The sequence below is a fragment of the Alternaria rosae genome (assembly GCF_020736505.1).
Source record: "Alternaria rosae strain MPI-PUGE-AT-0040 chromosome Unknown BKA58scaffold_1, whole genome shotgun sequence".
Classification (NCBI taxonomy): domain Eukaryota; kingdom Fungi; phylum Ascomycota; class Dothideomycetes; order Pleosporales; family Pleosporaceae; genus Alternaria; species Alternaria rosae.
Genome location: NW_025763570.1, coordinates 2,789,665 through 2,803,777, shown reverse-complemented (window position 1 = coordinate 2,803,777; position 14,113 = coordinate 2,789,665). Strand labels below are relative to the sequence as shown.

The 14,113-nt window shown below is 54.5% G+C and overlaps 4 protein-coding genes across 4 annotated transcripts; 3 read left to right on the top strand and 1 right to left on the bottom strand.

The window, feature by feature from the left end:
* Nucleotides 1–181: 181 nt before the first annotated feature.
* BKA58DRAFT_446956 (uncharacterized protein) lies at nt 182–1,340 on the top strand. Its single transcript, XM_046174209.1, has 3 exons — nt 182–468; nt 594–892; nt 941–1,340. Exons 1-3 carry the CDS (start codon nt 208–210, stop codon nt 1,200–1,202), a joined length of 822 nt encoding a protein of 273 aa, XP_046031240.1. The 5' UTR covers nt 182–207; the 3' UTR covers nt 1,203–1,340.
* A 1,143-nt stretch (nt 1,341–2,483) lies between these two features.
* On the bottom strand, nt 2,484–4,501 carry BKA58DRAFT_434121 (uncharacterized protein; the record flags this gene model as incomplete). Its single annotated transcript, XM_046173244.1, has 4 exons — nt 2,484–3,404; nt 3,456–4,162; nt 4,230–4,287; nt 4,337–4,501. 4 exons carry the CDS (start codon nt 4,499–4,501, stop codon nt 2,484–2,486), a joined length of 1,851 nt encoding a protein of 616 aa, XP_046031239.1.
* Nucleotides 4,502–6,139: 1,638 nt separating this feature from the next.
* BKA58DRAFT_18321 (F-box domain-containing protein) lies at nt 6,140–8,317 on the top strand. The gene is made up of 2 exons (XM_046165424.1): nt 6,140–6,542; nt 6,592–8,317. The coding sequence occupies exons 1-2, from the start codon at nt 6,247–6,249 to the stop codon at nt 7,997–7,999; spliced, it is 1,704 nt and encodes a 567-aa protein (XP_046031238.1). The 5' UTR covers nt 6,140–6,246; the 3' UTR covers nt 8,000–8,317.
* A 1,724-nt stretch (nt 8,318–10,041) lies between these two features.
* On the top strand, nt 10,042–13,429 carry BKA58DRAFT_18157 (uncharacterized protein). The gene is made up of 2 exons (XM_046165400.1): nt 10,042–11,431; nt 11,482–13,429. The coding sequence occupies exons 1-2, from the start codon at nt 10,361–10,363 to the stop codon at nt 13,234–13,236; spliced, it is 2,826 nt and encodes a 941-aa protein (XP_046031237.1). The 5' UTR covers nt 10,042–10,360; the 3' UTR covers nt 13,237–13,429.
* Nucleotides 13,430–14,113: the final 684 nt, after the last annotated feature.

The window sequence follows — 14,113 nt, the reverse complement described above, 5'->3', positions numbered from 1 at the left end:
TAAACTACAACTACATATAACGTAGGTAATAAGCGAGTAGAACCGTTTTACTAAAACCTAACTAAACTTTAAGCACACTATAATACTTTAACTAAGTAACATAAAAAAGACTTTAGATAAAAGAAATATATAGCTTACTTTATAAGCTATTTAATAAGATACAATACTTAAGCTATAACGTGCTATAGCTACTTATAAGTCTCTACAATGACGCTGCTCACTCCGCTTGCCAGAACCACCATCATTACAAGCTGGCTCTTAGTGGGAGTCGCATGCGCGTCCTTTGCACCACAGATTGCTTCGCTCCGCATCCAAAGAAAGAATGTTTCTGCAGGCGATGGCTGCCTCTTTGCTGCTTTTATCGTGGGTGTCCTCGTTGTTGCACAAACAACCTGGGCCTTAATCGACGAAGGTGCAGGAAAGCATCTCGCAGACCTGGCAGATCAGAATATAGCTGCGGCAGCAAAGGTGATTTGAGTCTCCAAACCCTTCGTATCGAACTCTAACGCAGTAAGTCTCTCGTTATTAGTGAAGTGCTCTGGTCAATCTGCGGCTGCTTAACACGAGTGTCCGGCTGCTGCTTCCTGGTAAAGATATTCTTTCCTGCGAGACCGCTGCTTTACATCCTGGTCCTAATTCTGTGTCTTTGCATAGCGCACGGTGTTGCTTCCGTGCTTGAGACCTGTCTCATCTGTCGTCCACTAGCCGCGCAGTGGAATCCTCTAAGCGAAGGAGCTTGTGGGAATCAGATAGCTTCATTCACTGCGATCGAGGTATCTGCCCTAGTGCTTGACCTTGCTATACTTGGCTCACCACTACCCGATATATTCTCACTTCACATGAGCCGAGCTCAAAAGCTTGGGATCATATCCATGATAGACTCTGGGGCTTTGTGAGTAATGTTCGGTCAACGGTCAGCGGTGTACTAATGTCCTTATAGGATACTCGTCGTGACAGGCTTACGACTCAAAGCATTACATCTTGCAACGTCGCCTGACTTTACGTATTCAAAAAGCTACCTGGGCTTGCTGTCCGCTCTAGGCTCGATGTTGGGTATATTCTTGTGCAGTTTGCCAGCTCTGTGGGTCATGGTCTCCTCTCGGCAGGTTGCCAGCACTGACGGGCATAAATCCAAGACGAATGCACCCGAAGGGCGTGGAACTAGAGTTATTACCCATATGACGCCTGGTCAAGAGGGGTAGTCAAATCTGGAAGGCCTGAGTGGAATGTGTGACCTAGTGACTCGACATCACCAGGAATTTGGGATTAAGTCTTTGTAAAAAGGAGCAGCGCGTAACTCAGGATTCGCGTCGTAGTTGTATTTCAGCACGTGACTGGTCTGTCCCGAAATTCCACATACGGAGCGAAAGAGTTCCTGTCACGCTGATTCAAAACTGCAGCGATTCGATTGGCTAACCCACCTCCATTTGCAGCCATAAGTCCGGTCCTTGCGCGACGAACGTATAACGACATCACTTTTCAGTGCCAACTGGTTGCATAAGACATACCATATGGCTGGCTCGTCCTGGTGGCTTACTCGTTCATCAGGCTCTCCGATGATTATTAGGCGCGATCGTATTGGCTTGTCTAGATGGCAACACATGGTACACATTCACCGGACCGGAAGCGGATTAGTCGAAGCCGAACGACAGCATAGTTCGCCGTTTCCAGACAAACTCAGCATGTAGACTGACCAAAGGTATGTGTACTTGTGCTAGATGTGCGATTTTTACGTTTGAGGTTGCTGGCGATAATCCAGTATTGAACCGTGGTAGAGATTGTGTTCGCTTTAGCCCGGTCCCTGGTAACAACTGTGAATCCAGCCATCGATGCCCCTAAGTCCTTTCCCACGTGTGGCTGTCCCTCCTCGTTCCTCAGCTCTCGCAATCATCGATGTATGAACTGAAGGCGCGGGTATACTAAAGCCACCAAGCATGACCGACACGGAAAGAGCAAGATGAACTGGAAATTATTAGGGCAGATAAGCAAGGTAATTCTATGACAAGTACAAAAGACACGAGGCTAAGGAGCTGCCTCTTGTTCCGCGCCTTGATCGCCGAAGCGATGTGTTCAATTTGGATCAGGTAGAAAAAGAGAGAAAAGCAAGGCATATGGAGAGAGAAGCTCACAGCCTAGACATCAAACGAAATGATCGACCATGGAATCCAATAGCTCCAGCAAGCCGGTATGCCGCCGTCCGTGTTGTACTTTTGTCCATCCGCCCCGCTTTTGAAATGAAATGCAAGTCGATCCCCAAACACCCCCATCCTAGGTATCGAACTCCGTCAAATGAGGTTTTCCGTCTATACGCATCCGAGCCGTAGGTAGCCTGCAAATGCCACAAATTCTTAATCGACCGACGCTGTCCAACTCCCCGAAAGCCAATCTTGCCCACGCCAGCCTGTCCGAAGAAACCATCCCATATCAAATTGCACCGCAAGATCCGCGCTCCAGATGATCGATACCTATTGTACGGAAGTGAATTAAGCCGGCGACTTGTTCGCCGGGTTAGAGACGTTGCGGCGGTCGTCGTTCATAGTAAGAGACCCGAAGCCACTCGAAAGGAAAGCGAAGGGATCGTTGCGGCCATCACCGCCATTGACGGCACCCTGACTGGGGTAGGGGTCGGCGGAAGAGAACGCGGCTTCAGCTGAGCGACTGTCGAAAGGGGTTGAGTGCATGCCGCCGTTGGGCACGTACTGCGCACCCATAGGAGGGTAAGGGCTAGCGGCGCCCATACCGGATGGCAGAGCGTAAGAGCTCGGAGGACCGCCGTACTGTTGAGCTGGGAAGCCACCGCCACCGTAGCCAGCTGGACCGTAAGGACCGCCGCCGGGAGTGCCACCCATGGAGGGAGGGCCCATACCGAAGCCGGAAGGAGTGTCCATGGGCGAAGGGAATGCAGAGTCAGCCACAACAGCAGCACCTGCACGGCTCGCACCGCAGCGGAGACAGGCGGTGTTCTTTGCGAAGTTGTGGTAACCACAGCCGTTCTCACCGCACTTCCAGTCTCCAGCCCTGAAGGGTACAGCGCCAGTGCCTCCACGCATGTGGCCGCCACCCATACCGTGGCCGTGGCCGTGACCGTGACCCATGTGATGTTGAGGGGGACCCATCATGCCAGGGTGACCACCATATCCGTAACCGCCGTAAGCCATGGGATCACCACCTGGTGGGCCCTGTTGCATGGCGGGGAAAGAGCATCGGAAGCAGGCGGTACGACGCTGGAAGTTGGAGAAGCCACACGAGGGGCAGTTCCAGTCACCGGGACGAGGACGGTTCTTGCTAGGGGGGAAGGGAACGATGATGTCGGAAGCGCGGTCAATGACCCGGCTCGAGGACGGCGAGACCTCGATGGCCTTCTCGTTCAACGCGCGACCGTTCATACAGAGCGACTCGGCAGCCTATTCAATGTTAGCACATGGAAGAACGAAGATTGCTAATGCAGTACATACCTCTTCGTGGGAGGAGAATATAGCAAAGCCAGTTCCAGTGGGCTTATGCTGGTCCGGAGTGCGCAGAGTCCAGAACGCAATAGGACGTCCGCCGAATTGGGTGAACCAGCTCTCCAGCTCGGATTGAGTAGTATCGTGTGGAAGGCCGCTCATGTGCAGGACTTTGCTTCGCTCCGACAGGAAAGCGCGAACGTCGGCGCGGGCGTCCATGGGCTTGGTTAGAACGTCAGGGTGATCCTGGGGTGGTTGCGACTTGCGAATAAGTCCGCGAAGCACACGAGCAAGCGTGACAGCCTCTTCCATGGCCCGGCGGGGCGAGGCGGGCGCGAGGGCTTGCAAGTGAAAGGGCAGGTTGTGTTTGATGGGGGCCGACGACTGGACAGGCTCTACCTCAAGCGCCGCACAGATGTTTGTCAGGGCGCTGGAGCCGAATGGAAGCGACTCTGGGTGGTGTGCCTGCCACCTCTGGTATTCTGTGCGCAGGTCGAAGGTACGAGAGTGCTGGAGGTAAGGAGGGAGAACGACGGCCTTGTCGCGGGCTTCGCGAGGCAGCTGGACGCGGAGGTCCCACGAATCTAGTGTGACGAACGCGAACTCGAGGTTCTTGGGTCCGATATGTTCATTATAGAAATTGCCGAAACGGTCGACAGCGTCGCGGAAGGAGCCGGCGTTACGAACTTGGTCCCATGTGAGGGTCGTCAAGCTGGCTGTGCAGGATTCGACGTCAGCGAAATTGCACAGATTGTGGACCATGGAGGTGAAGAGCAAACTTACTGCATAGGGCCGTGATTGGCGTATTGACAGGTTTGACGAGGACCGACTCGCGATGCAGCTGTTGTTGAGTTAGCGGTTTCGGTCTGCATTGGATCTGACAGACGTACCTCTTCGCACGACTTTGCATCGAGCAGGATCCAACCGAGCTCAATGACCTCGGCAGAGTCTTTGGTGACATATACGCCGTGCTCGTCGCAAGTGGTAGCCACATGGATTACAACGTAGCGGTCCAGGTTGGCCGCCTGGGGGCTGGGGGTGGGTTGAGAAGCCATATCTATGTTGCTGGAAGGGTCAAGATTAGCCTGGTATCCTTGAGTATCTCAGGTCACGCTGGCAATTGAGATTCTTGAGGTTCCGGCGGGCGAGGTCTGTGGGGGAAGGAGGCTCGAGGTTCGGCGTAGAGCGAAGGCGCGACGGGCGAGTACGTCAGCGGGGAGCCCAAGGTGAATGGTGAAGAGGAGTGGGGAACAGCTGGCAAGCTGTGAGGGCGTGAAGAGGAAAACGGAGCCTCGAGGTGACGGAGGATACGGTGAGATGAAACCAAATGCTACGAGATGGGGACGGACGACCTGAGGCTCCGTGCAATGATCCCGGGCAGATTTCTTGACGTGGATAGCAGAGCTAAGGCACAACTTCCAGATCTTGGCGGGAGCTCGACGTTAGTCCGCCTAGTGCCGGGCATGTCAGAGCGATGTGGGATATAGTGTGACGGTGCTGCAATTGCAATCTGTTCACGGCTTTTATGCTGGTTGATGCTGCCATTGACGTCTCTCTTACCATTACTTGTCCCGCAGTGGTCTTGCAACGTCACGAAGCAAAGCTAATTTCAACGTCGTCGCTCCAAATTTCCAGACGCAGGACGGCGTGCAGCAGGCCATGCCACGAGTAGGGCGGACAGCAGCTCCCGCAGCCGCTCGGCAAAGCTGTCTGTACCCATCTGAAACACTCTCCGCCCTCTCATTCAATGTTCCACGCGTCTGCTGGAGGCTCTCGCGTGTGCTGCGCCTCGACCGTGCCACGTTGTGCCGCCATGGTGATATTGATCGATACCGCGTGTGCTCGTCTTGAACAGCGGCGTGCTGCATTCGAGTTGTGCTTTTGCTGCTCGCCGTGCCGCTTTGGGCCACGGAGACTACTGCGTAATCAGGGTCCAACTGGCCAGCTGGCCCATCTTGACCGCGCGACGTGCCCTCCGTCTTATGCAACGGGGCTGCTCTGCGCGCACTGGTCGCTGGCGTCAAGCGCCTCTAAGTCCGCCTCTAACGCCGCGCGCATCCCGCCCTCGACGACATGGCCGCGAAGTAGTCGCTCTTGTAGTAGTGCACGCCAATTCTGTACCTAAAACATAAGTTCAAGACATGCAGAATATCGCCGTGGCCCCCTCCGCCCATGCCGCTTGGGCTCGCCATCCGGGAACCCCTGGCGATCTTCCCATTCCCGCGGAGCCCTGGAGCTGGGGCCATGCTCACGTGACGCGTAGATTATCGCCCGCTGCTCGTACTGCCGAGTAATAGCACGGGGGCAGGAGGATGATGATCTTCGAGCCTTGCTGACACGTACACGTACAACAAGCACTAGCCCTGTCAGCGCGCCGTTGGATTCTTTGTTGCGGGAAGTTCCTACTGCTTGGACCTGCCCCTTAAACGCGCTGCTCCCTCTGCTCTGTCCATAGGAGCTCGAGCACCCTCACTGACTGACTGTTCTCCGCAATCCGCCTGCAATTTGCCATTTATGCTCTTCAGTTTCGTCCCGGGCCCGCTTCCACGTACCGGGGACCTTGCACCTGCATTGCGGCTTTAGCAATTACCTGGGTCTGGCTGAGGCTTGTTACCAATCCAAGCATGCCTTCTCGGCAACGGGGATTCACATCTTCCCCGCAGCTTGCCAACGGACGCGAGTTAGTATTCACCTTTCCACTTTTGAAACAACGGACTGCGCTGCACCACCTCAAAAGCAAATGTTCGACGCCTACATGGAATCCGTCCCCTAATACCTTTCCAGTTCATCGCGAGGCATCATGGGCTTCTTCAAGCGCTTCCGCCGCCAAAAAGCCTCCAAGAAGAGCGAGTCGCGTCCGCGCAACGACCTCTACGCCCCCGCAGTATATGACTACCACGGCCCCGACCAGACGCAACGCCTTCCCGATAAGGTCCTCCGCCGCATCTTCGAAGAAGTATGTCCGCATTCGGCCGATGAATCCCTCGACGGCAGCGAGGACAGCGGCAATGACGGCTGCATGAGTTGTGACATGCGCGACCTGGCCCATTGTGCCCTGACCAAGCGGCAATGGTACGGTGTCGCTGCAGGTCTACTGTAAGTCCCACATGCTCAGTGCACCAGGCTACCCCCTAACGCGCTCCAGCTACAACAGCATTCGCATTGACGCCGTCCACTATTGCGAGCTCGAGGAGGTCTACGCCGACCAGCGCCGGCGCAAGTCGCGAAACGGCGATGACATCGACGCCCCCACGCTCCGACTGCAGCAGCTGGGCCAGAGTGTGCGTGGAAACCAATACCTCGGCCAGCGCGTGCGCTTCATCAAGCTCCCTTACATGACGCGTGAGGCGTGCAAGGCTGACCTGGCGCGAACCGTGTCGGGCTGCCCGAACATCGAGTTCATCGACCTCCCGGACGGCTTCTACAATGGCGATCAGTCGTGTCAGTTGCTGCGCCAGGAACTGCAGGCGCGTTGCCCACACATCCGGAAGATGAAGTACAACGAAGGCGGAGAGCAGTCGCTAGAGACGCTCCTCCAGGGCTACTGGCAGGAGCTTATCTCGGTCGAGCTCAACAAGATCCAGATAGAGCCCAGCATTCTGAGGCAGGTCTTCGGCGTGCTGCCTCACTTGAAGGAGCTCACCATCACCGGCGTCTCGTGGCTGAACGATTCGACCTTCCACGACGCACCGGGAATCCCCAACTTTCCTGCACTAGAAACCCTCAAGCTCACCAAGGCACATGGTGTTACCGCAAACGGACTCGCACAGTACCTCTACAACCCAATGTGCAGCGGCAGACTGCGGACCCTCATATTGAAGGATTGCGGTGGCATCCCTGTACCCTCCCTCCACATCATTCTGCAGGCAGCAGTCAACCTACGGACGCTCGAATACAACGCCACAGTTTCTGCCTCTCTTCCCTTGGACCCGATACCACCCATGACGTCGTACACGCTACACAAGCTCCATTTCGAGGTCATCTCTAGCTCCGCCCACCAAGCCTACCCACCAAGTGCATCGTGTTACCAGTACCTAGCCAACTCGCTCATTGCGAACTGCATGCCGGCGCTGCGACAGCTCTACGTGCGCGATCCCGAATTCCCAGAGGTCTTAACACTCGCGCCACCGATTCGACCGTTCAGCGAAGCACCGCCGCCAATGTTCAATCAGCCTCTCGAAGTCTACTCCAAGGGTCTGGATGAGCTAGATTGGATCTTCACATCCATCATGCCGCCTGAGGCACAGGGACGCCGAGCATCAGTATCAGTTGGTCGACCATTGAGCAGCTATTCAGCACACAAGGGCCTCGGACCCCAATGGGGCGGAGATGCTCGTAAAAGTATTGTGGTACCAAACGGCTTCGGAGGTTTCTTGGCCGTGCCTGCAGACAACGATGGAAGACCACGAAGTGCAGGACACATGGCGCCTAGTGGAGGCTTCGGACACGGCTACTCCAACTCGCTTGGTGGCAGAGAGCCCAGCCCACGCGCCAGCTGGATGAGCCATGCGGGCCGCGAGAAGCGGGCCTCAAGGGCGGACCTCTGGCGATGAGTCGGGCGACTGCGACCTGCATCGCTCTTGTTTCTTTCCTTGCATTCTCCTTTCACTTCTCACTTCTGGATACCCGTCCATTCTTCTTTTCCTTCATAGGCGATCTTTGTAAGATATCAAGTGGAGATTTTTAGTTTTTTTTTATCTTACTGGGGTACGGTGCGATTTTGGACGAATCATTGACGTTTGAATATCTGGATGGCACGAACGAAAATACCTCTAACGTGGGACACGGGGTACAGTTGGCTATCTGTATATAAGAGATAGCTGCAAAAGCCTCGAAAAGCGGCGGGGTCTGGGATCTCGTCACCATCTACGTATCAACGCATGCGCTTGCTATCAATACTGTGATGTCGTACCTTGGCATGGTATTCTGATATCACCAGATCATCTGGCCAGGCCTATGATTGTGACCACACCTCATTGCAAGGAAAAGAAATTGAACGCTCACCTACAGCAGAGAAAAGAAGTTAACATTCCAGAAGTTTACAATGCGTGAAGACTTCGCTGACTTTCGTTTTGGAACCAGTGTAGACTGCCGTATCCAGTTTTTCCTTGGAATGGGGTGATCAGGCATTAAGATGAGTCTATAAGCCAGTGGGTATCATCAGAGAGGTGAAGGGTGATCAAGCAGTATCAAGACTGCGCCCCACATTCTCCAAATTCGCATCCCATCCAGCTCCCCTCCTCCATGACCGCATCAATCGGACATTCTCCGCTCTGAACTGCATTTCTCACACTCTCCTTGACCAGACGCCTCATCTCTCCATCCGTCTCCTCAACCCACAACTGCCCATGCCTAGCCCCACAACCCAGATTCCACGTCCCCCGTCTCTCTTCCTCGTTCTCCTCACCACCTGTGTCCGCCCTAGATATCTCCAATTCCCCAAGCCCATGATGAAGCAGTTCTGGGGACACACTCCAACACTTCCAATCTCGGTCCCTACACGCGCTCAACAGTGCAACATCGTATGCCGAACTGCCACCTTCTGGTTCCTTTGAAAAGGCAGATATGATCATGGCGGCAGACCGGCGGTTCACGGCGTAGGCGAAAGTACAAAATGGCCAGAAGCTTCTGCGTAGGAAACGAGCCTGTGAGGGTATAGATAAAGAAGAGAGGGATCTGAGAGTGGCGGATGAAAGTGTCGAAATCAGTGTCGTCTTCGATGATGAGAGCTGTTTCGTGGTTTAAGGCGAGGAACCTGTCATGTTGTCAATCCATTGTTCCATGTTATTCGTTTTCTAGATCCAGCGTACCATCTCAAAATTTACAAATGTGACAACCAGGCTTTCGCACTTGCATTACTTAGACTACTTTCTTCTCTCGCCTTCAGTCCTTCGACATCGACCACCTGCCATTCCTTCTGTCGGGGGATCACAATCTCGATATCTGTTAGGTTGGCAGTCCATAGGAGACTTTGTCGACGGGGTGAGCTGGAGTGGGAGACTGCGATAACAGCACCGAAACCGAGCGTAGAATTGGCTAGTGGCATATATTCAGGTACCTAGGTGATTGGGTGAGACCTCCATGGTGAAGGGAAGCCGTATGCAAACACAGCAAGGACGCTCATTGCGAGAGAATTAGATACCTAGGTACTGTCATCGAACTCGACAACATCCTCTTCACAGTTTTGTTTAGTTTCTCGAGGATTTTCTCTGGTCTTTGCCTTTGGATGTGCTCTGCGCTTCCGACTAAATTTTTGAATGATGCTTTATCGATTCCATTTCGATAACTTTCAGACTCACCTAGCGTAACCTGTCGTTCATGTTTTCTTAAGTTGCTGCAAGATTACAGTACGAGGAACACTAGCGTTCCAAGATCCAGCGTGTTGTGAAGCAGGTTCCACGTTTTGTCAGATACTCAGTACCGAAATTGTTGGTAATGTAAAGCCGGGAGACTACACAAACAGGCCTGCTGTGGCTGATGCATGGCAACGTGTAATAATAATGCGCGGCAGGGCGGTACTTGCGGCGGGTGTGCGGCTAGATTTGGCCGAAACAGCTAGGCGGGCATGGCCAAACACGCAGCTGAGCCGGCGCAGCTATTGTTAGCGCCACAACGGCCGCCCTTGCTGCATCAAGTAAGAGTCCAGCCAACCTTGTCCCCCTGAGAGGACCACCTCCATTGCGATGGTGCAAGACTGGGTCGCTTGCTTGACGTAGTGATTGGACTTAGGTACTGGAATCTCATGAATTAAACAGCCGAGTATCCGTGTGCACCTGTCGCTCCCTGTTGCTTCTTCCCACTCCCTGCGCCGCTCCCCCTCACTTGGTGTATGCCCTCCACCCTCTGTCTCCTATGTCCCTTAGCTGTCGTCGCACAGGCACGCAAAGTCGTGTCGCACAGCAGCCTAGCACAACATGGCCACCGAAACAATACCCTCGTCGGCGGCGGCAGCCCCCAAGATGTCCCGTTATAGGAGTGTGAGGCGGGCGCAAGAACAGCAGACGCAGCAGCCAGGTCAATACCAACAGGACCACACTTCGCCAGGCGTGCCAGGCGTGCCAGCAGTGCCTCCCATGCCGGCCGTGTCCGAAATGCAGCCCCAGAGCGATGCGCCCATCAGCAGAAGCATGAGCCGCTACCACCGCCGACCAACTACCTCGCACGCGACCAGCCCGAATCCCCCACCACTCCGCTCGAACACGGTTCAGGATGCCCCTCCGCCCCTTCCCGCGCAACTACCGCCCTCTACACCCCGGAACCGTGCCTTGAGTTCGCCGTACCAATCGTCGCATTCCGCAAACACCGGCCAGCGTCGGCCCAGGACCGCTAGAACCCGCACAACAGAGGCCTCACCGCCTGTCTCCAACGCGCCGCGGCAGCAGTCGCTCAGAGGTGATGACAGCGCGAGAGAGGTCTTGCAGCGGGAGAAGGAGAGACAGCGACAGCTCAAAGAAAGATATGAGGCAGAGGCGCGCGCACAGAAGCAGGCCAAGCAGGCCGAGCTGGAGAGAATCGAAAGGACGCGACACGAAGAGGAGGAAGCTGCGCGCTTAGAGACTCAACGAGAGATGGAAGAAGCCGAGGCCCTGCGCCGGCAGCGGGAAGAACAAAGAGCCGAACAAGAACGTGGCAGACGATTACGAAAGGCCGAGAACCAGAAGGTCCTTCAACAACGGGAAGAGGGAGTTCGCAGGGCGAAGCTCGAAGAGAAGGAGCGGCAGGCGACCCTCACAAAGCTTGAGCAGAAGGCCCGAAAAGCTCCGTCTTCGTCCCCTCCAGTATCGCCACCGCGGCAGCAGGAGACAGGATTCGGAATGTTCAAGAGGAGAAAGGATGAGGCTTTGGGCCTAGATGCCCCTGTGCAACAACCAGCTCCGCCACAACTGAGTCTTAATCTTGGAGAGGAGGAAACTATCAGACCCGGCGGAGGTGGCATCGTTCTAGGCATCGATGCGCCGACATCTGCTGTGAATGCTGGCGATAGAGTATGTACATCATTCGTCAAACACGAACATACGACTAACAGCTGTGATAGCGCGTTAAAGTCGTGTGCAACGAGAAGCGCATCCTGCTCCCTGTGACCCCAACCACCACACCCCTCGATCTAATCAAGTCAGCTGCCACGGTGCTCACAGACCCCATCGACGTTCGCACAGCCGTCATTTCCGAGCTCTTCACTAAAGTGAGCATCACACGCCCCCTTCGCAACTACGAGTACGTGAGAGATGTGATGAACTCCTGGGATTACGACAATCAAAACGAACTCACCATTATTGACTCTGACGTCGACGGTATCGACCAAGACAGCTTGCTCTCGTACAAGGTCCCTGACACTAGACCAGAGGGTGCCTCGTGCTTCATCCAATACTCATCGAGACCTGGCAAGTGGAGTAAACGACTTCTCATCCTTCGTCCGGATGGACAACTAGTCATGGCCAAGAACGAAAAGACAAAGGAAAAGGACCAGGAAAACATCTGCACTCTCACAGACTACGACATCTACTCGGTGACTCAGTCCAAGCTCGCACGGGTGAAGCCCCCAAAGAAGATTTGCTACGCCGTCAAAAGTATGCAAAAGTCCAACATCTTTGCGGACGAATCGCAGTATGTCCACTTCTTCTGTACCAACGACCGAAACATAGCGAACACGTTCTACACAGCATTACAGACTTGGCGGAGCTGGTATCTCAAACACCAGAAGGGTGAGGGTTTGAAGAAGAAGACCCATGCGCAACGCAATGTATCCGGGACTGCCGAAGCCACACAGACGTCGTCGCATTCAAGAGGAGAATCAGTTGGGTCGCATTATCAGCTTGGTGCTTTCTCTTCCTTGCTCGACATGGACAGTTTTAACAAGACTTTGGATGAGATTGAAGTTCACAAACCGGGAGAGTTCCCAGACGACAAACCTCTTTCCAAGCTCGATAGTCGAGCAATGCACTCGCGGATGAAGTCCATACGGGTAAAGCAACCACCCCCAGCCGCTTTTAGCAAGAGCGGTCTGGTCGCAGAAAGCACTTCACCGCCCAGTGGCCGCAGTCGAAGTGTTGATCAGCAAGGCGAAGAGGCATTTGCCTCGAGTGGCCTTCTTGGGCGAAGCTACACGCAACGTCAAGCCGCTCTACAGGCTCGTGAGCCGTCAGGCCCGTTCACAGAAGGACCGTCTCTGCTGAACAACATGGGCCGTGTAGCCCAAGTATCGTCCAACGACTCTGGTCTGAAGCGCAATACCTCAGTCCGCAGCAATCATCACCGGCGGGCATCCAGCGATCTCCAACGTAGTGCTTCAAAGCGTGTACCTGGCATGCCCGAGCCTTTGGTTGATCTAACACCCCAGTACCGTCCGCCGCCGCAGCATCTTAACAAGGGCAAAGGCTACAACCCAGGAGCCGGTGCCGGACCGTTGGTCGAAAGTGCAACGTCGATCGAGGAAGCTATCAAGGTCCCTTCGTCAACAGACTGGCGCGCCGGTCGTCCAGGTACATCGCGAGCCGCTGGTGGCCACGAACGTACGCGCTCGCTCAAGGGTCGTGGCGAGCCATTGGCTGCGTATACACAAAACAACCATCTCGGTGCTCCAGAGGATGACAGTAAGGCGTTTACTGGAGGCGGTTTGCTATCTCAAGCCGGCTACTCGCAGGGGAAGGACATGGTGGGTAGGGGCGTTATGGATGGTAGTAAAGCCAAGGGCCCCATGGTAAACCTATCGTTGAACAACGAATTCGCACAAGGCAGTTTGCTGAGTGCGCTGCCAAACGCTGCTCCGGTCATCGATCGGAGCGGTAAGTAGGGTCGTTTGCTTGCGGTGAGTCGCTCATGGATTGCTCGACAAGTGCCTTTTTAGCTTGGGTTCTTTTTGATTCATTATTTCGTTTGTTGGCGTTGCGCGTTAAGCTCGATATCCATTGCTTTGGCTGCAATTCCGTATTTTGCATGTTTACGGCCTGGGTGGTATCTGGTATAATAGATTTATAGAGGCCATGGGAGAGGAGTAGTCCAATGCTCATGCTGGACTCTATGACACAAAAGCAAATGCAAAAGAATTCTAGAAGAATCTTTTTTGTTCTCAAGCCCTCTCGTAGGGGCGTAGGCTGTTCAAGGCTGCTGACATGTTGTATTCGAGACTCTCACTAGTCGAGTGCTATCGTCTAGACCTTGGTGTATCAGTGCACTGGTATGCTCACACAACGCACTGACTGTATACGAGTCATGCGACTGCCTAGCAACCCAGCACGATACTGGTTATACGGCCAAACAGTGCTGCTAGACAATATCGACCGAGATGCAACACGACACGGCTCGCAAGGAAAACCTTTCCTTCCGATGAACTCTCCGCAGCGCATCACATACATGTCACACGGCGCGGCAGTGGCTTTCGTGGGCTTCACGTGCTGCTCTCCGCCTCCACCCACGACCCACTAATCGCGCTGTGGAGAGAGTTGGCGTGCTGTCGACTTCTCCCACCGTTCGCGGGAACCCCGCAATTGTCGGCCTTACTGCACTCCGTATGACGGAATACTGCAGCAAGCGGACATGCTGCAGCGCCTCGGCAGTCGAACGCAGCGCGCAGCTCTCCTATCCAGGTGACCCTTTTGATGTTCTTGATGCGTCTGAAAGCGGACGAGCGTAGACAAGCAGACAGGAATAAGCGAGCAGCTCAACGGGCG